The sequence below is a fragment of the Melospiza melodia genome, chromosome 5, assembly GCF_035770615.1.
Source record: "Melospiza melodia melodia isolate bMelMel2 chromosome 5, bMelMel2.pri, whole genome shotgun sequence".
Lineage (NCBI taxonomy): Eukaryota > Metazoa > Chordata > Aves > Passeriformes > Passerellidae > Melospiza > Melospiza melodia.
Genome location: NC_086198.1, coordinates 89,186,676 through 89,213,429, shown reverse-complemented (window position 1 = coordinate 89,213,429; position 26,754 = coordinate 89,186,676). Strand labels below are relative to the sequence as shown.

The 26,754-nt window shown below is 45.1% G+C and overlaps 1 protein-coding gene across 1 annotated transcript in view; it reads right to left on the bottom strand.

Annotated features, from left to right (window-relative positions):
- The window catches only part of ATRN (attractin), a 154,266-nt gene extending 136,122 nt beyond the window's left edge, over positions 1 to 18,144 (bottom strand). Inside the window, exon 1 of the mRNA XM_063157763.1 lies at positions 17,828 to 18,144. Coding sequence (XP_063013833.1) covers positions 17,828 to 18,132 — 305 coding nt within the window. The 5' untranslated portion in view covers positions 18,133 to 18,144. The remainder of the gene's footprint in view (positions 1 to 17,827) is intronic.
- Positions 18,145 to 26,754: the final 8,610 nt, after the last annotated feature.

Below are 26,754 nucleotides of genomic sequence, written 5' to 3'. Positions count from 1 at the left end.
ATGGTTGTCAGGATTCCTCAACCAGTGGGTTTGGGGTGAACTTCAGCTCCAGACAGAAAGCAGAGGGGGAGACACCCCCAGCCTGCTCTGCTGTCAGCAGCTCTCCATGAGAAGTGGTAACATACACACATTGTTTTGCTCTAATTTATTCCATTTGAGGCTGCTGTTCTATATTAAGAGTGTGACAAGCCTTTATATGTCTAGTTAAATTTTAATATTAAAGTATTTTTTCCATTTGAGAAAAAGCTGACAGGGTGACTGTTAAGAAATAAAGCATCTACCTGCTCCCAATGAACTGGAGAGCAACATGTAACAAAAAATAATAAAAAATATTTTTAAAACAACTTAATAGGTTTTTAAAGGGAAGATGGCATGACAAAATGTTCTACAATTACTGACTTCCAGTTTCAAATCTGAGTAGATGTCACTGGGCTGTAGAGGGAGAGATGCAGAGAATCATGGAATGACTGGTGCTGGAGTGAATCATCAACATCTCTGGATTAAACATGAGGACTTGTTCCATTTAAAAATTACCTTCAGTAATTGAAACAGTAATTTCAGTGTAGCACCCATGAAGCACTGTGGAATGAACACCACCCGGTTCTTAGACTGGTAAGGAACAGCTGCAGGCCAAGAGCATTTGCTGATCAACAGACATAAAAAACTTAAAGAGAAATGACTGCCAGAGCACCTAAAAACAAAAACCAGAAAAATCCTCTTCACAAACACATGATTATAAAGAAACCAACTGATCAGAGAGTGATGGTATTATCCAGAAGACATTCCTACCAGGGCTTTGAACCATAGTATCAGTTTTCCTCCTTCTCCTCTCTGCCTTTTTCCTTTGTCTTCCCAAATGCATCATGCTGACAAGTAACAACCATTCAAAGAACCAATTACTGTTTCTGGGTCTTTTTTTTTAATGTAATTCCATCTTGAGAGGCTTCTTCTGTAAATCCCCGTGAGTGGGAAGCCACCTCAGCCCTGTTCTGTCACTCCATTTCCCCTGCTCTGCCCAGATGATGGTGTGATCTCTGCACCCAGGCTGCACAGTGGCACCATCAGTGATATAAGAAGTGCACATCTCTTCACTTTTCCATGAATGAAAATATTATATCAGGTTCCAGTTCCAACCCTCTCCCTTTCTTTCACAGTGTGAGAAACTCACCAATAAAGCTGAAAGAGAACAAAGTCACTGAAGCAAAACTACTTATTAATATAAACACAGTACCTGTGGCGGGTGCATCTCACTGAGGAGGCACACCTCCCCCTAAAATGTACAAACCTTTATGTCCTTCTCTCCCCCGGGGGTGCCCCTGTCCCCTCTGGGTACTCAGGAACTTCCATTCTTTCAGCTCCTACTGCACTCAAACCAACAGCTTCTCCACCCTCACCTGGTTTAACAAACATCACTTGACTCCCCTTTTCCTCACTGCCACACTCCCTCCCGAGCCCTAGCCTTGTGCCAGCTACATCTTTGCCTACATGACATTAACTATACACTCTTATGGCTGAAGCAAAACATTATTTTACCCCCCACAATCCACCTCCTTTTTATTTATCACCTTTTTGCTGAGGCCCTTGGTTTGGTTATCTGTCTGGCCAGTGTGGGCTGGGCCCTATTTGCAAAAAGCTTCTATTCACACATAACAGTTACACTCCAGACCTGTTATTTGGTAAACTCCTGCTTGTGCTGAGCTAGGCTTATTCCAAAATTTTAGGTCTTTGTTTCTGCTGAGGTGCATAGCTTTACTCTAGCTTGTGTAAAATAAGATGTAGGTCGTCTTCTGGTTTCACTCTGTTCTGATCTCGCCTCCTTGGGACCATGATCTTCTGGGCTCCTACTCTTTGACTAGCAGCTGCAAGGTTTGGGTTCACTGGCATTCTGATCACCTGCATTTCTTCTACTACACTAGCAATTAACCTGATAAAACAGGGAATAAGACAAGGCATAAGCAATAATCCAGCAAAGGCACATAATAGAAGCCCATCTTCCTCCATTAGGTTTTCCCAAATAGGTTATCCAAGGACTGAGAATCCCACAGTGTGCTCCATTTCTGTACTGGCACATAGGCAAGCTTTCTGATGTTTGAGCCTATGTTCCTAAATTTTGGACAATCCAGTAGGTTTGTGCTCCACTAGGGATCCTTTCCTGACATTTTGTAGGTTTATCAGAACAGGATACCATACTGAGCCAGAGATGATGGGCGAAGCCCCATTATTTTTTTCCAGCAACTTTCCAGGTTCTATGGCATTTAATGCAACAGTCAGCTAAAACAGGGGTTACTAGGACTAAAATTATAATCCCGGCAATAAAATTTCAATTATTTATTTCTGGGACAGATTATCTTTTGAAGGTTAATTTTAGAGGGTTACTTCTTTGTATTACAGTCCAGTCCCTGGGAGGTGACTCCACTGGTCCTTTAATTCGGATTGCAGGCGCCCACCCTCCCTCTGTAGTGTGCACTGCTGTCCCAATTACCAAGTGTATTGGAAAGGGACCTTCCCATGTCAGTGTCAAGTTTACAAAATTTTACCAACATCCAATCTCCCAATTTTACCTGATGTATGTAAATGTCCAGGGCTGATGTTTGGGGCAACAACCCCTTTCTTCTAAGATCTGCAAAAGAGAGGATTATCGCCTGCAAATCATTTTTGAGCAACAGGCCATTTGTTCCAGGAACTGGCAACCTTTCCTCCCTTCCCAGATAAGGGAATCCAAACAACATTTCAGAAGAAGATACTCCATGTCCATGTCAGGGTCTGCTAGAATCAGCAGCGTGTGCCTTCCCCTCTTCCCGTTGTCCTGCTCTGCAGAATCAGAGGTCAAGTTTCCCAGACAATTCCCCAAATTGTGAGAAACACCCACTCACCAATAAAGTTGAAAGAGAACAAAGTCATTGAAGCAAGACTATTTATTAATATAAACATGGCAGCTGAGTCAGGTGCTAGCTACATCTTTGTCTACATGACATAAAGTATACATTCCTATGGCTGAAGCAAAACATCATTTTATCTCTCACAACAGAATCGTGAAATGGTTTGGGTTGGAAGGGACCTTAAAGCCCATGCAATTCCAAACCCCCACCATGGGCAGGAACACCTTCCACTAGCCCAGGGTGCTCCAAGCTCCATCCAACCTGATCTTGGACACTTCCAGAGATGGGGCAGCCACAGCTTCTCTAGGCAACCTGTGCCACCTCACCACCCTCATCATAAAAAGCTTCTTCCTCATTTCTAATCTAAATCAACATTTGTCTCTGTTTGAAGCCATTTCCCCCCGTTCTGTCTCTCCAAAAGTCCTTGTGTCCAAAGTCTCTTTACATCTTTCTTGTCAGCTCCTTCCAGTTACTCGAAGGCCACAATTAGGTCATCCTAGAGCCTTGTCTTCTCCAGACTGAACAATCCCAATTCTCTCAGCCTTTCCTCACAGCAGAGCTGCTCCATCCCTCTGATCATCTTGGTGCCTCCTGTGGATTCACTCCAAAAGCTCCAGGTCCTTCCTATGCTGGGGGCCCAGAGCTGGAGGCAGCTCTGCAGGTGAGGTCTCACCTGAGCAGGGCAGAATCCCCTCCCTTGGCCCCTCTTTTAACCCTTATCCTCCTGTTCAACACTTCACCAACTGCTCCCCTTCCACACCTGTAATATGAGAAGGAGCCTGATCAATTCCATCTCAGTAGAAATGGCAGAATGGAAGATAAAACTCTCCAGATTTCCTGACTACCACACACAGGTGAAAAGTTCTTCATAGGTCATACAGTGCAGTTCTGCTCTGGGTGGTGCCATTGAATCAAAGAGGCTTCCAAAGCCCTGACTGCACCTATTTATCTCTTACAGGTGCCTTCATCCTAAATGATGCTTATAACACATCCAGCACATGTATATATTGTATTTTAAACAGTATCACTTACAAATGGCAAATCTACCTAGCAATTTCTGTCTGTTAACCACCATTCTTTCACACATTCTTAAATTTTGATCTCAAGATCAGACTGATAGGTCTAAAGATAGCAGTTCATCTTTCCCTCCATTTTTTTAAATCACTACTGCACAAACCAAAGACTCAACTAATGTTACTTTCTATTACTAGCTCTTCACCTTCTTCACCCTACTTTTAAAACTGCTCTTAAAAGATTATCCATACACCTGCTCAAGGGCAAAATTCAATTATAATTAGATGAAGAAAAAACTTTAAAAGTGAAGTAATGATTTGGAGGATACAATGAACTTCTCAAAATCTAATCAAAGCATTTAGATTAAAGGAGTAGCAATGAAAAAGGCAGAAAATCTCATTTGAACCAGTGAATATCATCAGTATACAAACAATCAGGACAAAGTACAACATGGGCTATTTTAGGGGCAACACAACGCAAATGTTATGACAGGAGTCCTACAAACTGCCTCGGTGCATGTAAGTAACACAGGATGTAAACACGTGTCCCAAGTTCCCACCTCCAGGGCTCGGGATGGGCTCTGCAGTCTGAGCCAGCTTGGGCAAGGACTCGCCATTCTCCAAAAGCTGGGTGTGGAAACAGCTCTCTAAAAGCATGTTCAGATTGGCAGCTGAGACTCTGATGGCATCAGTCTGATAGCACCCAGCCTGTCTGCAGGGGCTGCAAGGCACCTCCTTGTACCAATCAATTCAGCATCACAGCTGTTATCCACTTCATAAATCAGTCCTGTAATTCTATTTTGTATTAGTGCACTTGGAGAGGGAAGTGTGCTACAACCCTTCTGAACGTAAACTTCAGTGAAAACACAGAAAACATCTCAAGGCACAAACCATGGCTGTGGAAAAAAACTAAATCCAAAAAAAACCCCAAACCAGACCCAGTGATGCACAGCAATTTTGCTTCCCCACTTTCAATCCTGTTGCAGTTGCTGCCGCTGGTTTGCTCCGGATATCACCAGGAAGCAAGGACAGCAGGGAGGACTGCAGCACTGGGTTTGGCTTTATTTCCACATGGAACCACAATGTCCTGAGCTGGAAGAGACTGACAAGGATCACCGAGTCCAGCTCCTGGCGCTGCACAGGACACCCCAACAACCCCACCCTGAGCCTGAGCGCATTGCCCCAGCGCTCCTGGAGCTCTGGCAGCCCTGGCACCACAGCCACTGCCTGGGGAGCCTGGGCACTGCCTGAGCACCCTCTGGGGGATGAGCCTCTCCTGACCTCCACCTAAACCTGCCCCAACACAGCTCCAGCCATTCCCTCGGGTCCTGTCGCAGAGAACAGAGACCAGAGCTGCCCCTCAGGAGGAACTGCAGTTCACAGGGAGCTCTGAGCTCAGTCTCCCCTTCTCTCCTGCAGTAATATTTCTGAAGATGCCCTGGAATAAGAGTGCAGGTGGCATATTGCCCCATCTACCTTTAGTTCAGTGCCCATTTAGAACAACATGTCCTGTGCAGTCTATGGATAGGGTTCCTCATAAGATTTTATTTACATTTTTAGATCCTAAGCAGGGTTTAATTTCAAAATCATACACCTGAAAAGTTTGCGTTCAGTTTATTCTATGTGTCCAGGAATATCTCAAACAGTATACAACGCCAGCAATATTTTGAGATATTTTACTGTATAATCAGTAGGACATTGGCTACCAAGATCAGGATGAGATGATCCATAATATAATTCATATTACATATATCAAAACTACTTAGTTCAACTATTTTACCCTGCTGACCTGTTCTCTTTTCTCCTTAGCTCCACTACTTAAACAGAATACCATATATTAAGGAACATAAGTGACATGCACAATAATTACTTTGACTCCACAGCTCAGAAGTCATAGAGCTTTACCCACATGTATGTTTTACACATACTATGTACAGAAGTAGCTGCCAAAAGAAAACCCAAAAAGGAAATTTCAAAACTTACCATTTCTACTATTTCACTCCTTGGAGAAATTACAGCAACACTCAGCTCACCAGGGCCAAACTTTTCCTGAGTTTGTTTTTAAAGACGTAATAATGAACACGTACAACTTATAAAAAATCTTATAAAAGGACTTGAAGTCATTACAGGAGAACCTCTGCTCAAATGTGAGTCAGTCATGAGAAAGGGAAAAATATGTGTGTGTATATATTTTACCCCATTAAAATCACAGCTATTTGGTGCTTCTTTAATTTAATTGGAGATTAAAGGGAAAGCATCTCATGCCAAGTCACAGTCCTGATCTGCCATTAATCCTCAGCAGATCAAGAGCCCAGCCTGCAAAAGGGCTTCCAACACTCACTTTGGCCATCAGGCAAGGCACCTTTTAACTGCTCTTATCACATATTTAAATTAGGAGAATTTTAAAACTTTCCACAATGCTTTCTGACCTCAAAATGGGTGCTTTTTCTTCTTCAGATATGACAGTTACCACAGAGATCATTCATAGAGGTTTATCTCCTCCTTAAGCATTGATGGTAGTGGCCTTCATCCACCTACTTTCATATTTTCAGTGTGTTACAAGACACTAAGGAAACATCAATTTCAGTTGTGTCTATAGAATCCTGTTAATCTCCCTAAACCTGAACAGAAAGATTTCCTTCAGTGAATGACAGAAGTTGATTTATTATTTATTGAACTTACTACAGAAACACAAGATAGCCTTGATGCCCAGAGAGCCCCAGAAAGCCTAACCATGAAGGGCTCAGGCTTCTGCAAATTTATAGCTTTAAATCAATACCAAATGTATGAAAAATTCAAGTGCAAACAAAAATCAATAGACACACACATGGTTGTCTCCTACAGAATTTCTTCTTCAAATCCACAGGTAAAAAGCAAGGAACTCTATGGACACAGGCTGAGAGAGCTGGGATTTGTTCAGCCTGGAGAAAGCTCCAGGAAGAAATTCCAGCACCTTGCATTACCTAAAACAGCTCCAAGAGAGCTGGAGAGAGACTTTGGAGAAGGACATGAAACGACAGGACAAGGGGGAATGCTGTCCCACTGACTGCAGGCAGGGTTGGATGGGATATTGGGGAGAAATGGTTCCCTGTGTGGGTGTAAGGCCCTGGCACAGGGTGCCCAGAGCAGCTGTGGCTGCCCCATCCCTGGAAGTGTCCAAGGCCGGGCTGGATGGGGCTTGGAACAACCTGGGACAGCGGGAGGTGCCTCTGCCCTTGGCAAAGAGAACAGACGGATGAAGTTACGTCAACCCACAAGAAAAAGGGAAAGCACTCCCTCCATGCTCCCTGGGAGAAGCTCCAGCCCACCCAACCTCTCATGTAGAACCTGTCTTACCACAGGGCACTGCTTGAGGAGCCCAGGTCTAAAACTACACAGTGTGAGTCACCATACCTTCATGCACTCATGCTTCAGTCCTCCCTGCCTTGGGATACTGGAAATCAGTGGGATTTGGACAGTGAGAATATAGCAAAGGATGTCTCCTCCAGCACCACATCCCAGCTAATGCACACACATCTTGCACTGCAAGCAAGCAAAACTCAGGCACAGAGGCCACTCTGATGCCTCAACCAGCTTTGATCCTATAACACAATTTCCACATTGTGATTTCTTGTCTTTCCATATCACATGACAAATTCCCATAAGTGCTGAACAGAGAAATTAAGATCACATTTAAACTCCATCACTTTTAACACACAATATCCTTTTTCATCAGCCTCAGTGAAGATGATTTAGGCATATTCTTAGCAACATTAACCACATTTCTTCTGTAGGGCAGTATTATTCTCAGAATAGACAACTGAATACCAGTTGCCATCCAAACTGTCATTAAAATATGCTTCCAAACCTCCAAATTCCTATGTAAATAGAGTCATCATCAGAACATCTTTAGACCATATATATAATTTGCCCTAATTAATTGATAGGGAAACTGAACCAAGGGGATTAAATTATGAACTGCATTGACTCCTGAAGTCTGTGATACTCTATTCTCAAGGGAACAGTAAAGTTAGAGGCTATAAAGTCATTTCAGCTTTTCCAGCCAGACCACACATTCCTGTTTCACCAGAAATTCAAATCCCCATCCTCTCACATTCAAACTCCAAACTTGCATAGAAATTGTTATTGTACCATTCACGTAAGGCAATTCTGCTGGTACTGACATTTGCCTGCTGTCCTAGAAATTCTCAACAGCTCAGGTACTGAGAAAAGCTGAAAGTGATCCACAAATCACTGGTTTAACATGCTTTCAGTAGCACTAGAGTTTTCTTTGGGCTCGTCACATAAATTCAGATAAAACAAGTTAACAGACTATCAGAGTATCCACAAGAAAATTTTAAATTCCAGTAATATTAATATGGATGTTTCAGAAAAAGTGTGCATAGGCGGGAAGTCAGATCCTGGTTTTGACTTTGAACCACATCAACACCTCCTCAAAATGATTCATCCTCCAGAAGTTGAACGAGGGCTTACTTAAACACCCATTACTGTTCCCAAAATGAAAACCAGTAACTGTAAAGGGTCACTGCAGCCTGTGCTGGTGAGAAAGACACTGACTTACCCAAATTTATAGAGCTGCCTGTTATGTGTTTCAGTGTAATAAATCAATCCCTTAACTAAAGTGCACTGACACACTGTCAAACAAGGAGGCAGCAACTATACATAAATGCAGATGTAAACTGAGTGTCTTGAACAACAATATACTTCAGCTTTTTCAACAAAACTAAAAGCAACTCACCCAACAATTCTGCCTGTTCCTGATCTCTCCTTGAAAAAAATTAAAATTAAAATCACCAGTGACCACAAAACTAATTATTTCTCACTATATTATTTGGAATTCAGTACTTTGCTTCCAGCAACATCAGTCCATGCTCACAATTTGGATACAGCAGTATACTTTTTTCTAGCAGCACTAAAATCCTTACTAGGAAACAACGCTGGAGATTTCCCTGGTTTTTGGGCTTTTTTTCCTTGTAGCACTGGCCAGCCCAGTCAGCACTTCAGTTCCACACTATTCTGAAACTCAGGTCTTGCAAAGGCTGGAAATCTTTGCAGCATCACCTTTGATGATCTCACACAAGATCAAGGTATGTAGCAAGCAGACACTAGAGATCTATGCTCTGAAATCACTATAAAATTCAAGTGACACTCTCCACTCTGGATTAATGGGAGATTGACTGTGTAAATTAATCATTAAGAAGACAGGTGCACAACTCTGGTAGGAAACATGTTGCACCTTGCTGCAAAAACCTTCACAAAACCACTCTGAAAAGCTGATTTTAGAGGAACTCGAACACGCTCTTGATCGTAACAAGCAATGAAATCTAAAAGCTGTGCTCATGGTAAACCTGAATCATACATTTTTGCTAGATAGTGCAATTACATTCAAAATATCTGGAACATGTGGAAAACGACTAAACTGTGGCAGGAAAGAGATAATGACACAAGCACAAAGAAACTGAAGGGGAAAAACAGACAAACAAAACCAAAAACCAGCCCCACAAAACAAACCAAAACCACAAAAAACAAAAACAGACAAAACAAACACTAAAGCCACTCAATACACAGCTAAGCCACTGCAGGAGTAATTTTTTTCACTGCAATGACTGAAAACTAAATAGTTTTTAATCACAAAGTAATTGAAGACATTCCTTCCCTTTGCCATGAAAAAATATTAGACCCAACCTAAATTTTCTGAATGGAAAAATACCTCTCACGTTCTGTATTTGAGTTTATAAAAGGAGTTTACAAAAAAAATGCTAATTCATCTGTGCCAAGCTTCTTATCCTTTGAGTAGACAAGCACCACCTTGGAGACAGATATTAAATTTTCAAGCAATACAAACACTAATAAGAAAGTCTTCCAAAGACTGTTTTCCTAGCACAATTTTCTTCTTTTTTTTTTTTTTCTTTCAGCTTATAGAAACTAGCAAAGAAAAAAAAAGGTTTCTGAGACTCAGGAAACAGAGGGCAAAGGGAAATAATAGAAAATCTGGGATTTTCACAGCTGTATTTGTACATCCTGCATCAAGCTGAGCAGCACTGTCTCATGGTAAAGGTCATTACAGATAATTTTCAAAGATGATGTGCAACACCCTGTACCTACACAAAGCAACAACCTCCTATTTAAATTTTTGCAACATGCACCGAGCACACCCAAGCTAAGTTTGTGTACAACAGTGCTTTCACCTCTGCAGCTGCGAGCCCAGCAGGCACAGCAGGGAATAAAAGGGAGTTTACACACTGGAAAACCCTTGGCTGGAATGCCCAGACCACCTCTGTCAGCATGGTGTCCCTTAAACCAGCTTAATTCCATTTCTGCATTTTCAGGAAACTGAAAATTCTGAATCTGGTCATACTGCAGGAAATTTGTTTTAGCAAGTGAAGCCACAACCAGGACCAGGAATATTTTCCTGATCCTGGGGTATCCAAGAAGTACTTGTCACAATCTGTTCTGCTCAGCTGCCCCTCTTTAGCAGGAATATTGCTCAATTCATCAGTAAAACATTTAAATTCTTCTTCATCATGCAAGATGCTCTAAGACACTTATTATCAGCCCAAAACAGAATCCATTTTCTTTCAATTATTCTCCAAATCCCCCACTATGCCAATGTCCCAAATTTAGGTTATCAGATTGCTACATAAAGCTTGTTCTGTGTGCAATTAAGGGCTCTTAACAACCCTAATGATGTCACAACTCTGCAATAAGGACAGAGCCCTTACATTCTGAATATCCCAAGCATTTCCCATTCAAGCCCAAACCATGCCTGGAATCATCTGTATGCAGCACACATCCACCAAAACCCTGCAAGCAACCTGCCTCTCCATCAAATAAATATTTACTTTAAGCAAAAGGAGGAAAAGTGACAATCTCAAGTAGATCTAAAGGAACTTCAGTGAGGACCAGCCATGAACAAAGCAAGGGAACAAAAGCAGGAAACAAAAAGCAAACATCCTTACTGCTCCAGTGTTTCAGTGACTAAATGAGTATTTCATTCAAAACTGTGCACAAAAGCAAATTATCATCTCTGTTCACTGCTGCAAAATTGATCACCAAATATTCCAGCCCAGCTTCCAAGCTGCTGCAGTGGTTCAGTGGGCAGATGTGAGCGTGTGGCTGTTCAAGAACAAAGCACTGGCACAAACTGCTGTGGTCCCTCTTACGGTGAATTCCAGTTCGGAGCAGCTCCCTCCTCCCCCAAAACTACTTTGCTTCAGCCTTTTTTACTCTGTTTTTTCACTATGCTTTACGAGATGTGATTTAAAAGCTCCTACTTGCAGGGAGTATTTTGAGTGCAGGAAAAAAGAAGCAAAGCTCTGTCTGGTCAAGAAGGTAATTCTAAGTGCTGTGCCTAGAACTTCAAATCAGAAAAAAATTCTTCAAGGAAACCATTCAAGAAAAGAGGACCTAAGGGTATGCTAAATTAATACAGTAAGACAACAGCTTGGTGAGCAGCAGCATTACCTAAATATAGGATTTTCAGCATGGATTTCATAAACATGTTACGTGCAGGAAGCTCAGAGTTTGAAATTTGATTGCTCACAAAAGCTTCAGAGGAACAAGCCAGGAAAATCAAATCCATCACACACATTTAAAATATTATTTAAATTTATCAGGACATGGGACAAAAGGATCACTGGTCCTAGATTTTTTTTTTTTTTTAATTGAAGAAAACAACTATTTTCTGTGAAAACAGTGCCAATTTCAGCCATTTTTTGGTATTTCAATATAAGTTATTTATGTTAAATATAAATTGATGAAGATGGTAACAAACACCTGGCTGGACCTGAGCTCATTTTATTAATTTCCAAGGGAAGCTGAGGCTGCCCCACTCCTGGAAGTGCTCAAGATCAGGCTGGACAGGGTTTGGAGCAACCTGGTCTAGCAGAAGGTGTCCCTGGCCCATGGCAGGGGGTTAGAATGAGAAGAGCTTTAAGGTTCCTTCCAACCCAAACCATTCTGTGATTATTTTGCATCCAAAACGAAAGGAACAGCTGAGACTGAAATACTGGGAAAATCTAGAGCAGTGTCAGCAAAGTGCTAAGGGACTCAGGCAGGTATTCCCTGATCCTTACAGGAACAGAGAAATGACAAAAACGGTGACTGCTGCAGAGAAGGAGGCATTCTAAGTCCAAGTCAGTGATATGTTTCTGGATTTGGCAGGCACAGGAATGTTACCCTTCATCTGCTCTGTTCCAGGAGCTCTCATGCTCAGACGTGCTCAGCAGGAAGACAGGAACAGGACAGGACTTCTCTCTCTCTCACACACAGAGTGTTCAGTAATTCCAACCACTAAAGCTCCAACAGGCAAGGCACTGGATGTTTGTGAGGCAGAGATGATGGGGAGGATCCAGCACGAGCTGTTTTGTCTGACTGCTCTGAATTTTCCACTACTGCCTCCTTACTACAAAGCAGACTGAAAACAGGCAGCGAGCTTATTGCAAACATTAACAAAACCTCCCGCAAGTCAAATATTTATGCTGCTCGTTTAGTGCACGGCACAAACTGCAGAACAATTCAGATATTTCAAAAATACTGAATTATTTCACAGGTGAAGTTTAGTTCTTAGAACAGCCCTAGTAAAATTTCAGATTGTCCAATAAAACAGTGAGAGGAGCAATAACAGAGAATTCAGATTAAATATTACCCATGAGTTTCCCAATGAACAGATCATTTAAACAGAATCATGGAATGGTCTGGGTGGGAAAGGACCTCGAAGACCTCCTTCACCTTCCACTGGACCAGGTTGCTCCAAGCCACAAAATAGATAATATTTATATATTATATACATGTATGGATGGACAGAAATATAGATATGCATTCATAAGGATATCCACACATACCTCCAAGAACTAAAAAAAACCATATAATTGTTCTTTTTTTCTCAGTGCGTTCATTAAAATTGATGATGTTTAAGTATTTCCTACTCAAATAGCTTCTTCTTTTTCACCAGTGCAGTGTTTGAGCAAGTCTTACATTAAGCAGCATGGAAGAGAAAATCATTTTAAAGCAAAATAATACCCTAATGAAAAGGGAGGAACAGAATGGGGATCAGACACAAATGCAGGCCCCAGATCTAATTTGAGCACTTAAACTGATTGGATTCAAATTGCCAACATCCTTGGATCTATTAAGCATCTTCCTGACCTTCCTAAATCTACAAATGCCTCAGGTAGCTTCTTAAAGACAACAGCTTGTATTTAAGCTTTTGACCAGAAGTTCCTATTTATTTAACAAAGAGAATTGTGATAGTTCTTTTCCAGCTCACAACTCCCTCAGGTAGTGATTTACACAAACCTAGAGATAAAATTCCTCTTCCTTCACTGTAATATTCTTTGGCCAAGCACACTCTACTACCACCAAGTCCTTCATAACATTTAATCAGCAACATGTAACTGCTCCCATTATATTACTAAAAAGAGAGTTTAAAGGATACAGTCTAATCTGTTTTTTACTCCCCAACTGTCAGGTTGCATGGTTAAGTCCTGCTTAGTATTTGCCATCTCCCACCACAAAAAGAGTATTACCATGAAAGGAGCACTAGTGCCTTTACACACAAAATCCATATTCCTGGAATAATTTGGTATTTCATTATATAGTCAAAATATTATTTTCAGCTACCATCAAACTGCCCATCAGTGAGCCTACACACACAAACCACATACACTAACTGTTCAATAAGTCAATCATTATCCTGAAATTTGTTAATCCAACCCTTTACAATCTCAGGACAATAAATGCAAGTGAACCAGAGGTCATTTCTTGCTCTGTGCTTTACTTGCCTTGTCTGGTGAGGAGGGGCTGGGGGAACTGGGAGGGCTCAGCCTGGAAAAACTCGTGGCCAGAATGAGAAGAGCTCATTCTCATTCACTCCCCAAACTCCCAAAACAGAAGGGTGCAGCCAGGGGGAGTCAGGCTCTGCTCCCAGGGAACAAGAGACAGGACCAAGAGGAAATGGCCTCAAGTTGCACTTTTGGTGCAGGGGTTAGACTGGATACTGGGGAAAATCTTCATGGAAAGGTTGGTCAGGCACTGGGACAGACTGCCCAGGAAAGTGGCTGAGTTCCTATCCCTGGAAGTGTTCAAAAACACGTGGGTATGGTTACTGGTGGTCTTGGCAGGGCTGGGGGCAGCTGGGCTGGATGATCTTAGAGGGCCTTTCCACCTTTAATTCCATCTGCTAATTAGGCAGCTGGCTGACAACTCAGTTTAGGCAGCATGAGAGGTTGTGTCACTGAGCTGCAGACAGCGCTTTGAAGAGTCTGTTAACAAAGTGGGCAGCATCTTTTTGATTGTACAATAATCAATGCTGCCAATTTCACTCTCAAGTTTGGAGCTCCCAAGCTCCCACTGCTCCAAATGCCATCTCAGGATGCTGCTGCAGCTCTGCGACTAGGGGAATTTCTCATCCCTCCCAGCAGCAGCTCCTCTCCTGCCCATATCATGGCAGCTTGAAGGCACAGCAGCCTCCAGCCAGCCCAGAGCCCTCTGGAGGTTTATGCTCAAACAGAAGACACAAGCACATCAGGCACATTCCGTGTTTTGTTTCAGCTTCTGTTAACACCAAGATGTTTATCTTTGAACAACTAAAGTGGCTGGTTCTACATCTTAGAAAAAAGTCACATGAAGTCCTTCCTAAATCAGCCTGCCACCTCTAAAAAGCATCACTGATCTGGGGTGTGTTACTCATACACCTAACTGCAGTTAAAAAAAAAAGATTTCCCAGGGAAAAAGGGGAATGGAATATTAGAAGACTGCAACTCGATGCTACAATGTTCATCCTTCACTGTGAACACAAGAAGATGTGAGATATTAGTGGGTTAGTGAAGCACGAGGTGTAACTTTACAGTGTAAATGAAAACACTCAATGCCACAAATACAGTCATCATATACATCTAGATTAGACAGGATGATTAACATGCCAAATTTAATTACATCTCTCAGTCCAGCAGATAAGCACATAGAATACACTGCACTTAGAAAATAATTTTCACCTGCTCTTCTACTTCCCATTTGTACCTACAGCATTTAATAACACATTAAGTCCTTTAAAGCCAAACTCTTGACAACCATGAACCAAACAAAAACCTCCTGCAGAGCCAATTCTGACAGGAGACAGAGCAAACTCAAGGCATGTGAAAGAAGACACAAGACTGCAAAACTAGGACCATTGCTTGCATTTCTCAGAGCTCCAAGTTTAAAAACATTACTAGAAATTCCAACTCCTTAATACACTAATAAACAGACAAATCATCTACAGAGAAAAACATGTATTATGTTTTCAGGCAACATTTTAGACTAGAATTATATGCGAGAAAGAAAAAAGAAGTTCTATCAAAGCAGGTAAGAGGAAAAAAATTGAGATTCTAATAGCAGTGAATATATACCAATTCTTCTTTTTACTTGGCATTACTATTCAGAAAAGAAGTCTCTCAAATCCAGTCCCTAAAAACCACAAATATCCTAAGTTACTCCAAGAGAGTAACAGGTATGAGGCTATTCCTTAAAGCGCTCTCCCAGCTAAAAGAAAATGCTTTTCATGACAGCAGCATTGAAAAGACATTAAAAAGGCAGGTCTGGACTTCCAGGGCTTGCCTAGCCTGGAATTGTTTCTATACAAAACTCCTTTCAAACTGTTTGCAATACACACACATCTACAGACAGTCAATAAATATGAATAAAAAAATAAAGTATTTTTCTTCCATGAGTTCAGGTTATATAAACAGTTACCCTCCTCCCAAATCAATAAGGAACATCATCAAAGGGTGCTTGGTACTTTCATCAGCTCCCCAAGAAAGCAGTCACTGCCTAGGATAATCATCCTTTTCTCATTTCCTTCTTTTCCAGGAATCAGCCCTGCCAGGGAATTCACCTAATGCATGCAGACACACACTGGCTCTCCTCTGCCACAGATGAATCCAAGGCAGGTAACCATCTTACAGAAATCCTTGCCATAATGCCAGGGAGCATCCTCACACTATTCCCATGAAGATTTCCATTTTCTCATCCAGTGGGATACACCTCAGTCACACAACCCAACCGAGTAACTCAACACTAAAAGAACTGGCCCCAGCACTGCAGAAACACACTTTCCATCAGCATACAGCCCAAAAATCACTGTCCTGTGCAGACACCCCTCATTCCCACACACTGTTGTTTGCACTTGGCCTGGACCAGTGCAGAGCCAGGGAATTCCATCCCCCAGCCCAGAGCCCTCCTTTAGTCCTTTTTTCCTCAAAAAAAAAAAAACCAAAACTCTGAAGCAGCAGGACTCTCCAAATACCCTCTGTCCTGTTCAATCCCCTCCCACTGCCCATTCTGGTCTCCCCACAAGCCCAGGAGATTTCTCCCACCAGGCTGCTATTCCCACTGTCCCTCCCCAAAAGCCAGCAGCATTACATCTCCAGATGATGAGCCTCCCAAATGCCAGCTACTCCCATAAGGATACTGCTTCTCTCCCCTGCACCTACTTCTCCTGAAATAACCTTTAACCAAAACCAGCACCTGCTGATCTGCCAAGAGGAGCTTCCTTAACCCCCCTGCAAACACCTCTAGAGTCTCCACACCGCTCTGACGCCCACTTGCCCGCCCTTCTCCTCCAACCTGTTCTAAGTGTGATCTAGTCCCATGCACACATTAGTCCTTCTCCCCGCCCAGGAACTGGCCCCACACCCACACTGACCTCCTGTGTCCACCTGCTCCTCACTGCTTCCATCAGCTCCACCATCCACACAAAGGCACCCCCATTCACCCACCATCCTTACACTTCCATTTCTAAGTTCCCAAACCTAACCTTGCCACCAAAAGAATATCCCCATACCCACTCCCCTCCAGCCTTACTTTCTGTCTGGACCTACTAAAACTTAAACCAAACATTTTCCTGGCCCTGCAATCCATCAAACCCAGATCCCCACTGATCCAGTGCCCTACAACCACATCCCTGCTCCTACACAGCCCCTTAGAATCACAACTGATCACCAGCAATGCCTGTGTAACCCCAGCCAACCAACACCAATAATTCAGCCCCCTTAGAGGCGCCTCTCTGCATAACAAACATCCTGTACTCACCAACTGGGGCACTAAACATCCACTTCCCATTGCTCTGAGAGCTCCCCCAGGAAGCCCAACCACTCGCCTCCTCTGGGGACAGTCAGACCAAGCCTTCCACACTGTCACCCCATCACATCCATGCTGCTGTCAGCCCTCAAGCCTGTTTCTGCACACCCACCTCTCCCTCTGCATCCAAATCCCTTCTGTCCCCCTTCATGACTCCTGCCCATACACCCACATCCCCCTCAACCAGGCCCATTCTCACACCCTCACTGCCCAGAGACCCAGCCCCTATTGTCCTCTCAAGATGCTCCTATCCTGCCCTAACACCTGCATCCTGACTGCCACCTGCACCTGCCGCTCACCTTTATCATCACCCGAGTGTCCCTCACCATTCCCTTGACCTGCCACTCACCCTCAGTGTCACTTCCACCTACCGCTCACCTTTCACCTCACCTGGTCCCGCCCCTCACCTTTACTGTCACCCGGCCCTTTCCCTGCTGCCCTCACTCACCCCTGGACCCTCCTCAGCAGGTCTGAGTGCCCAAACCTGCTCCTCGTACCCACCTCCCTATTGCCCTCAAGTGCCCCTTAGGGCCCCCGAGCCACTGCTGCGTCTTCTCCTTTCTCCCTTGCCCTGTCCCTGCCCCCTATCCCTGCTGGGGCTGCCAGACTCTCCCCTCGGTAGCCCAAACCAGCCCGCTTCCCACGGTTCAAACGAACTCCCCACCCAAACCAGCCCCTCACTTGAGCCAGACTTTCCTTCCCGTACCCCAAAGATAACCCCTCACTCCTGAACCAGCCCCGAACCAACCCCAAACCAGCCCCGACGCCCCGTCCACACGGACCCCTCGCGTCCCCGCCCCCCGCCCCGCGGAGGCTCACCTGAAGCGTCCCCCGCAGTGCTGGCACTGGTCGCCCACCCAGCCAGGCTGGCACTCGCACTGCCCGGTGCCCGGCTGGCACCGCCCGCCGTTGGCGCACGGCTTGTCGCATTCCTTGGAGACTGCCACCTCCTCGCCGGCGACGGCGGCGGGGCCCAGCACCAACAGCAGCAGCAGCGCCAGCAGCGGCGGCGGCGGTGGCGCCGGTGACCTCCCGCCCCGCCTGCCCGGTCCCCGCCGCGCCATCTGCGGCCGCTGCCGGGTCGGAGCGGGGCGGGCGGGGGGCGGCGGCACAACGCGGACCATCGGCCGCCGCGGGGCCTCCGCCGATCCCGCTACGGTGGCCGCGAGTGGGGGGGGAACCGAGAGGGCGGGGCCAGTGACGTCACGGCGCGGCCATGGCGGCGGGGAGGGGGCGGGTCAGGGACTCGCAGTCACAGCGTCCATGTCACGGATCAGTCTCTAGTGTCGAAAGAGTGGAAGCAGTTCTTGGTTAGCTGCTACAGCTGCAGAGCTCTGCACTTAGGGGTGAGTTTCTCATCTCAGCAAGGCTAACAAGCAGAGTTTAAAGAGTTTAAAGCACATGGCAATTCCCAAACCATGAAATGGCATTTCCCAGGAAATTAGTCAATTTAAAACTGAGCTGTAAAATTAAAGCCCCTTTACTGCTCCCCATTAGTTAAATATTACAGGTGAGAAAGCAGCAGCTGGCACAGATACAACACCAGCACTGCCCCAGTGAAAGGAGCAAGAGGAGTAACAGAATCAGAATTATTGGGGTAGGAGAAGCCCTCCGGGATCACCCAGTCCAACCTGTGACACCCCACCTTGTCCAACAGCCCAGAGCACCGAGTGCCGCATCCAGGCCTTCCTGGGGCACCTCCAGGGACCATGGAGGCGCCACCACCTCCCCGGGCAGCCCCTGCCAAGGCCTGAGCGCCCTTTCCGGGAAGGAATTCCTGCTGGTGTCCAAGCTGAGCCTGCCCTGGCCCAGCCTGAGGCCGTTCCCTCTGCTCCTGTCCCTGTTCCCTGGAGCAGAGCCCGACCCCCCTGGTTGTGCCCTCCTGGCAGGAGCTGTGCAGAGCCACAAGGGCCCCCCCCCCGGGCCTCCTTTGCTCCAGGCTGAGCCCCCTCAGCCGCTCTTGGTGCTCCAGAGCCTTCCCCAACTCTTCCTTTCCCTGGGCGTGTTCCAGCCCCTCGGTATCCGTGCTGAACTGGGGGCTTGGGGTTGCCCTGCACCAGAGGTGCCCCTGCAGTGCAACACAGGGCACGGGCACTGCCCTGGGATGGAGCAGCCCAAACTGGACTCCACATGGACGATGGACACATCCCAGCATCCCAGGGTGTCACCGTAACCCAGGTGAGCCCAAAAAGGTTCTGTCAGAGGAGGGGTTGTGTCCCCCTAGCAGGTCAGGAATGCCCCCCCACCCACTGTGAGCGTGGGCCTGAGGCACAGGGCGACCTCGAGGCAAAGGGGAGGGAAAAGGAACTGTTCAAGGCTGAATGGGGCTCTGATCCACCGAGGAAGCTAAGTGGAAAGAAATTGTTCCCTGTGAGGGTGTGAGGCCCTGGCACAGGTGCCCAGAGCAGCTGTGGCTGCCCCTGGATCCCTGGCAGTGTCTCAGGCCAGGCTGGACATCAGGGCAGCCTGGGACAGTGGGAGGTGTCCCTGCCATGGCAGGGGTGGGATGAGATTTAAGATCCCTCCTAACTCAAACCACTCTGTAATTTCATGATTCTAGTTGTGTAAACAAAAAAAAAAAAAAAAAAAAAAAAAAAAAAGATCTGAAGAACAGGATGCCCTCCCACCCTGAAAAACAAGGCAGTGATCTCCAAGGACTTCTGGGCTGTAATTTGTAACAGCAAAGGCCTGAACAAGGAAGAATAAAGAAGTTTAAAATCATTCTCTTCTGAATTTGCGGGCAAAGCAGCAAACTCAGTTGGACACACAGCAAGGATATCCTTTGCAGCAGGAAGGATGAAAATTTCAGACCTTTCATTTTTAACAGAGTCAAAAAGATGTGAGAAACCTGACAGTGTTTGCAGTTCTTGGGCAATTGTTACCTTTGGTCTGTCTCCAGCAATATGATTGTGTCTTGACTTACACAAATTGTTTTGAGTGAGGAAATATGTCAACAGCTGAGAATTTATTATTGAAAGAAAAAAAAATAAAAGAGGAAAAGATACTATTCACATTTTTCCCTCCGAAAGGGTGACTAGGATTTCGGTGCAGCAATATAAAGACACACAGGAGACTGGGTGGAAATAGGCAGCTCACCAAATTTAAACAGTTCACTTGTGTTTAGAAATTCAAATGTTATTTACCTGTCTGAGGGAGGTTCTCAGTGGGAGCCTTAGTGATTTCTGTGCAAGTTACTGGGATAACGAACAGTGTTGAGCAGATAGGAAAGAAAACATTCTAAAGAGTGGCTGTTTTTTTCTTGTCAGTCAATTATCTCTTGCAAAACTGTTGCTCAGAGATTTTGCCTTTTCTGCTTGAGGACTCAAGAAGGAGGATAAACTCTTGGGTTTAGTTTAAAACTGCTGGAGTGGGCTGACTTTATATTCAAAGGCAACCAAAACCAAAAAGGTGTGAGTGTTGAGAAACAGAGGTTGCAAATCCCTTGTAGGCTATACAGAAATGGAGGCACAGAGAGGCTATTTCTACATACACCTATATTCCTGGGACACAGACAACTGCCAGCATGCCCTGAATCTGTGGGTTCAGATATCCAGCCGTTTCCCAAGGTGCTGCCAGAAAAGCCAGACTGCCTGAGAGTCAGCCAGCTCAGCACACAGGCAGTGCATGACACTGCTCTCTGGATTGTCACTGTGGTGGGGTGGCCCTGGCTAGACACCAGGTGCCTCCTGAAACTGCTCTCACTCCCCTCCTCTGGGCAAGGGAAGAAAATACAATGAAAGGCTCAGAGCTGGGATAAGGGCAGGCAGAGATCAGTCACCAGCTACTGTCATGGGCAGAAGAGATGGAGGAAATCAGTTTAATTTATTAATTACCAATTCAATCAGAGCAGGGCAATGAGAAATAAACTCCAATCCTAAATCACTTTTCCCCCTACCCCTCCTTCCTTCCCAGGCTCAATTTTCCTCATGCTTCTCTCCCTCCTCCTTCCAAGTGGTGCAGGGGAACAGGAAATGGGGCTGTGCTCAGTCCATCACACACGGTCACTGTGCTCCTTCCTCCTCAGGGGTTGGACTTCTCACACTCTGCCCCTCTTCCAGTGTGGGCTTCCCGTGGGGGCACAGCCTGCTTCGGGCATCCTCCTGCTCTGCCATGGGTGTTCACGAGCTGCAGTGGGTCTGTGCACCCCCACAGCTCCATCAGACATGGAGGGAAGCTCGAGCACCTCCTCACAGGAGCCACCCCCGGATCAAACCCTGGTAACCCAAACCCAGCACAGCCACACAGGTGCTGGCAGCACAAGTTGCTCCCACCAAGTGATGCCAAAAGGTTCCAACCAGTGGAAGTGTTGCTGGTATAACTCTAAAACCCCACATGGATTAGCCAGATACAGCCAGCTCAGGGCTGGGGTTGGCATCTGCTCTCAAATCTTACCCCATCCTCTACTTCGTGTCTCCTCGCATCTGTTTGTGTTCACTTGCAGTTATCAGTGATAACAGTACTTCTATTTTCACAACATCTGCTCCCCCCTTTCTTGCCAAACAGCTGTCTGTTGCACAAAAGACAGAAAGTAAAAACATTGGGTAAGGGTGCAAATAAACTTGGAGAAATTGTTCCCTCTTAGATATCAGTTCAATTTCTCTTCACTGTCATCAGATTTAGCAAACTGCTTCTGTGCTCAACAGTTTATGTGGGTTTTAAATCCAACTAGGCGGATAAAGCACAAGACTCCATCCATCCTTGGATCTCTCCCCACCCTTTTCCCTGCAGTAGTTCCTTAAGTCATAGAATCACAGAATGGTTTGGGTTGGAAGGGACCTCAAAGCTCATCTCATTCTAACCCTCTGCCATGGGCAGGGACACCACCCCACAGAGCAGATTGCTCCAAGTCCTGTCCAAGCTAGTCTTGAACACTTCCAGGGATAGGGCAGCCACAACTTCCCTGGGCAACCTGGGAAATTAGCAATTCAAAAGGTTTTTGCAGTTGGGGAATCAAAAAGTTTTGTACCAGATAGCTGGAATTTTTAGATTTGTGCGGTGGTTGATGGTTGTTTTTCATCAAGCAAACTTTAAATCACTTTAAAAAATAGTTAAGAAGGGTCACCCAGTAAATGAGAACAGGAAGAGAAAGTTCTGACAATAAAGCAACAGCCCACCCAACAGAGCATTCATCAGCTGCCTGTGGCAAATCTCAAATACTTGGGAGAAGAGTAACATCTGCAATTGTGGCACAAGAGAAGAAATCCTTTCCTAACCTTGTTAGCGATCGCGCTGTCCTCCCTGGCACTGTCTGTATCAAATACTAGCCGCAGGAGATAATTATTGTTCTATTAACTTTAATCTGTTTCGTTTTAACATGCAAAAAATGTTCCAAAATTGTTTGGGTTTTTTGTTGTTGTTGTTTTAGTTTGGTTTTTTGTTTTGGTTGAGTTTTTTTTTAATTATTCGCAGACAACTTGCTGACATGAAATATCATTTGGAAGGAGAGGAGCTAGGTTAGCCCAGAGTTCTGACTTGGCTATTTTTATTTCAAAAGACAAATATTTCATAATAGATATACTAGAATGATTAAAACACCCTTTCCTGGCAACAAGCACAGCAGGACAATGGCGTTTGTGCAAACTACACAGAGGGAGGGGATTGCCTTGAGGGATGGAAGAGCCCTGTGTATCACAGCTGAAAACATCATCAGAGCAACACTTCAGTGACTGATCTCTGCTCTCTGATGACCAGGGACAGGACCAAAGGGAATGGCTGAAGCTGTGTCATGGAAGGTTTAGGTGAATATTAGGAAAAGATTCTTCCCCCAGAGGGTGGTCAGATACTGACAGGCCTCCCAGGGTTTGTGGAGGCCCCAGGGCTACCAAGCTCCAGAAGCATTTGGACGATGCTCTCAGGCACAGAGTGGGGTTTGTGGGGTGTCCCATGCAGAGCAAGGAGTTGGACTGAATGATCTTTGTGGATCCCTTCCCGCTCAGGCTCCTCTATCTATGATATTTTATGAGTCACACAACTTTATGCAGTATGTGAAATAAACAACCAATTCAACAACCATTTCCATGGACATTGATTTTAGACAGCTATAAACAAGCAAGTACAACAAGCAAGTACCCCCAGCACTGAATTAGGTCTGGAATGAGGAGTTAGACTCACCTCTGTTGCTGCCAGACATTTATGGCCCCATCTGTTGTCGTTATGTGTGCAGTTGAATCCATATTTACTCAGCACATATTTGCTCTGTATATAAGCCAAGTTACTACCCACTTCATATGCCCAATGACAGGATAGCCGGACATGCTAATTAATGAATTGCCCTCTGGGGTGAAATTATGTCTGCATTAAGAAGATTTACATTGATATTAATAAGGTCAGAACATCATTGCTGATGGCTGAGTCATGGCTGAGCTGGGTATCACAGGCATGTAAACAGTGAATCTGCCCTAGGAGGCTGGTTCAATGGTATGTTTTTCAAAATGGATTAAGTCATGGTGATATCAGAGGTCAAAAATCACATGAAACCATAAGCAAAATGCTGCATTGTACAAGCTTTTTATCTGCTGCTGAGATGAGCTCATAGGAGTCCTGATCTTCAGAAATAACTCCCTAGCCAAGGGCCTGGAATCAACTCTTTCCAATTATCTTGTAATCCAGCATCATCATTTTTTTCTACTCCTCACTCAGCTTGCTATTTCCACCCATTACAACCTCTGCCCACATACCCAAATCCTCGGCATCTTGCACCCTGTCCCTTCTGTTGAAGGTTGTTCCATTTTCCCCAAAACTCCTCTTTCCTTCACCTCTGAGTGTTTCACTTCCGCAGCACTGATGAAGTCTGAATCCGAACATGGTCATGCCCAGACTAAAATGTATTCACTCAAAATGCTTGTTTGCTGCCTGTGGAAGTGTGTGAGGCAACCCTACATGTAAAAACTGCCTTGTGGTCTTATCATAAAATCCCAGAACAGTTTGGGTTGAAAGGAACCTTGAAGACCATCTTGTTCCCTGTCCTGCCATGGGCGGGACCACTGTCACAGATTGCTCCAAGCCCTGTCCAACCTGGCCTTGACTACTCCCAGCGATGGGGCAAACAGCTTCTCTGGGCAACCTGTGCCAGGGCTCACCACCCTCACAGGGAAGAATTTTTGCTAATATCAGTTCTAACCTGCCCTCTGGCAGTGGGAGTCATTCCAGGCCCTTGTTCAAGGTTTCTCTCCAGCTCTCTGGTAACCCCTTTGGACACTGGAAGGTGCTCAAAGGTCTCCCTGAAGCCTTCTCTTCTCCAGGCTGAACAGCCCCAATTCTTCCTTCAAAACACTCACTGGGTCATTTGAAGGACTTGTTTAATATTTTTTTTTACTCTCCAGATTTCCTGCAAACAACTCACCTTTGTTTTGGTTCCCTTGATCTTGTCCCAGACCTCACACTGGCACAATTCCCCCTCATACCAAAGAACTTTTCCACCCAAGTTCCCGAGCTGATACAAATGTCAGAACAGCAGGAGTAAGCACAGAAATCTTCTATTTTCTAACCATCCATCTGGAAATCCTGCTATGAGCATGCTTGACATTACAAATCCAGTTATTAAGCACATTTAGGTATAAATTCAGAGTTTGCTAGAGGTCTAGTTTGATCTCTCTTTTTCCTTTATTTAGATTTGGATGGCCAAAAGCCCTTTGAAAAAGTGCTTAATAAGGGCAGAAATACAGTAACTCAAGTGCTGCCAGGAACAAAGGTCTGAGAGATTTGCAGGCACATTAATGATGAGTAGCAGAATAATAACTATATCTGCACAGTTGCTTTAGAATTTTAGGATAGGGGAAAGCTATTAATAAAACTTTGTTGAAGCACAGAAACTGGGAGAGAAAATGAAGAACAGTGCACTCTTCCAAAGCTGTTGAGGACACGGTGGTTAGTGAGACTGTAAAAACATCATGGGGACTTGAGTTATGTGCAGGGCCCTGGAAGAACTCTAATGATTACAAAAGTCAGGTGTTTGGTTTTCTATATAATTCAAAATAAATTGTATTTCATAGGGTCATAGAATGTTTTAACTTGGAAGGGACATTAAAGATCATATGTAAAATCAGAAAGGCTGCTGGATCCATCCAGGTTCAGCAAAAACTATCTCAGCAGCCAAGTTATTTGCAGTATATCTGCTCTGTCTCTTTCGTGTAGATTTCCTATTTTGTGGTCATGTTTTGACAGCAATTCACGGAATTCATTTATCTCCATCTGATTTTAAGAGGAAGGGCTCTGAAGAGCAGCATTTGATGGCCTCAAGCTGGGTAACTATGAAACCTAGATATCTGTTTGGGAAAATGCTGATTTATATAGACCAGGTACTAAAGTTAGGGCCAGACCTGGGAAGAAGTGGGGCTGGGAGCCCAGAGCCATAACCTCTGTAAAACCCCTCCTCCAAAGTATTGGCATATTTTGAGATAACCGCCACCTTAACAATGAAAATCAAAGTATTGTATACAGAACAAAGCAGGAAAAGGGAAAAAAAACTCAAAAGACATGTGTATCTTTGGAACAGAAAAATCATTTCAGCGAGCTATCTCTGGCATATATTTTTTTGAAAACTAATACTGAATAGTAAATTTGCTGTAAGGTAAAAGCCAACTACATGCTCAAACCACAACATCTATAAAAAGAAAGGCTGTGTTTGCAAGCACCTCTTCTGCTCAGAGGAATCATCCAGGTTCAGCCTGCTCTCTGGAAGGAGCACTTTAACTACATCTGCCTTTTTTTCAAGCATGGAGCAAAGTCCCAAGTGTAGCAAGTAATTAAAAGATCATTGACCAACAATAGCAAGTTAGATGCAGTCAGGGAGAGCCTGAATGCTGTACAAATAGCTCAGTCTCCCCGTTCCTTCCAAGCCCAGCAAGAGGATATCAAAAGGCATTCAGAGTCACAATGTGACCCTCCACACATTCAGCTCAGGGAAGGGGCTGAAAAGAGTGGAGGGGCCAGCATTATTCAGGGCGTTCTTGGGAGGAAGAAAGGGAGGCAAGACAGTTTTGTATATTTAAAACCAAACCCCAGACAAAAGAGCAAAGACAGGCTGCACATTGTTCAGGGCCGCTGGAATTCTGCATTTCTCACGGAGAAGCATCTCTGCTGTGTCTGATCTCAGTGACCCCTGCTCTGGCGCTGGGGCTGCGGGGGCAGTGGTGCCCGTGGTGGTTTGGTAGAGCAAGAGCCCTGGCAGCCCGACAATGGGTGCAAGACTTGCCCTGCTAACACCATGCCGAGGGTGCAGACAGGCAGGCACATGGTGCCACATATATCTGAGGAGGTCTCACCTCCCCTAGAGGGATTTACTGATGAGGAAGCAGAGGAATGGAATGGCATGCTACTGGATTAGTGCCTCCCCATCCTCTCCGCTTCCCCATCTCATTTGCAGAGGCTCCAGAAGCACAACACTTCCTTGTCTCAGCCCTTTCTGTTGGGAGCTGAGCAGTGCTGCCCAACCCTCTCTGACACAGCTACAAGGAAACGTGATTGCTGCCCTTGCCTTGCAGCCCAGCACTGGCTGACTCACATCTCTGGGGTGGAAACACCTTCCCCAGTCAGGCCCTGCTACTGCCATTGCCTCAGCATTTTTTGCTTCCTGGGAACAGGCATGGCCCCATCAGAGGGACCACAGGGAGGTCAGGCACTGCTCTGGGGATGCAGGTGTGTTTCCAGCTGCAGCACAGACAGACCCTGTACAATACCCAGCCTCTGCTGGGTGCATTTCCACCACCAGTTCCCTCTCTCTCTCCCCTCTGGCTCACATATGAAGT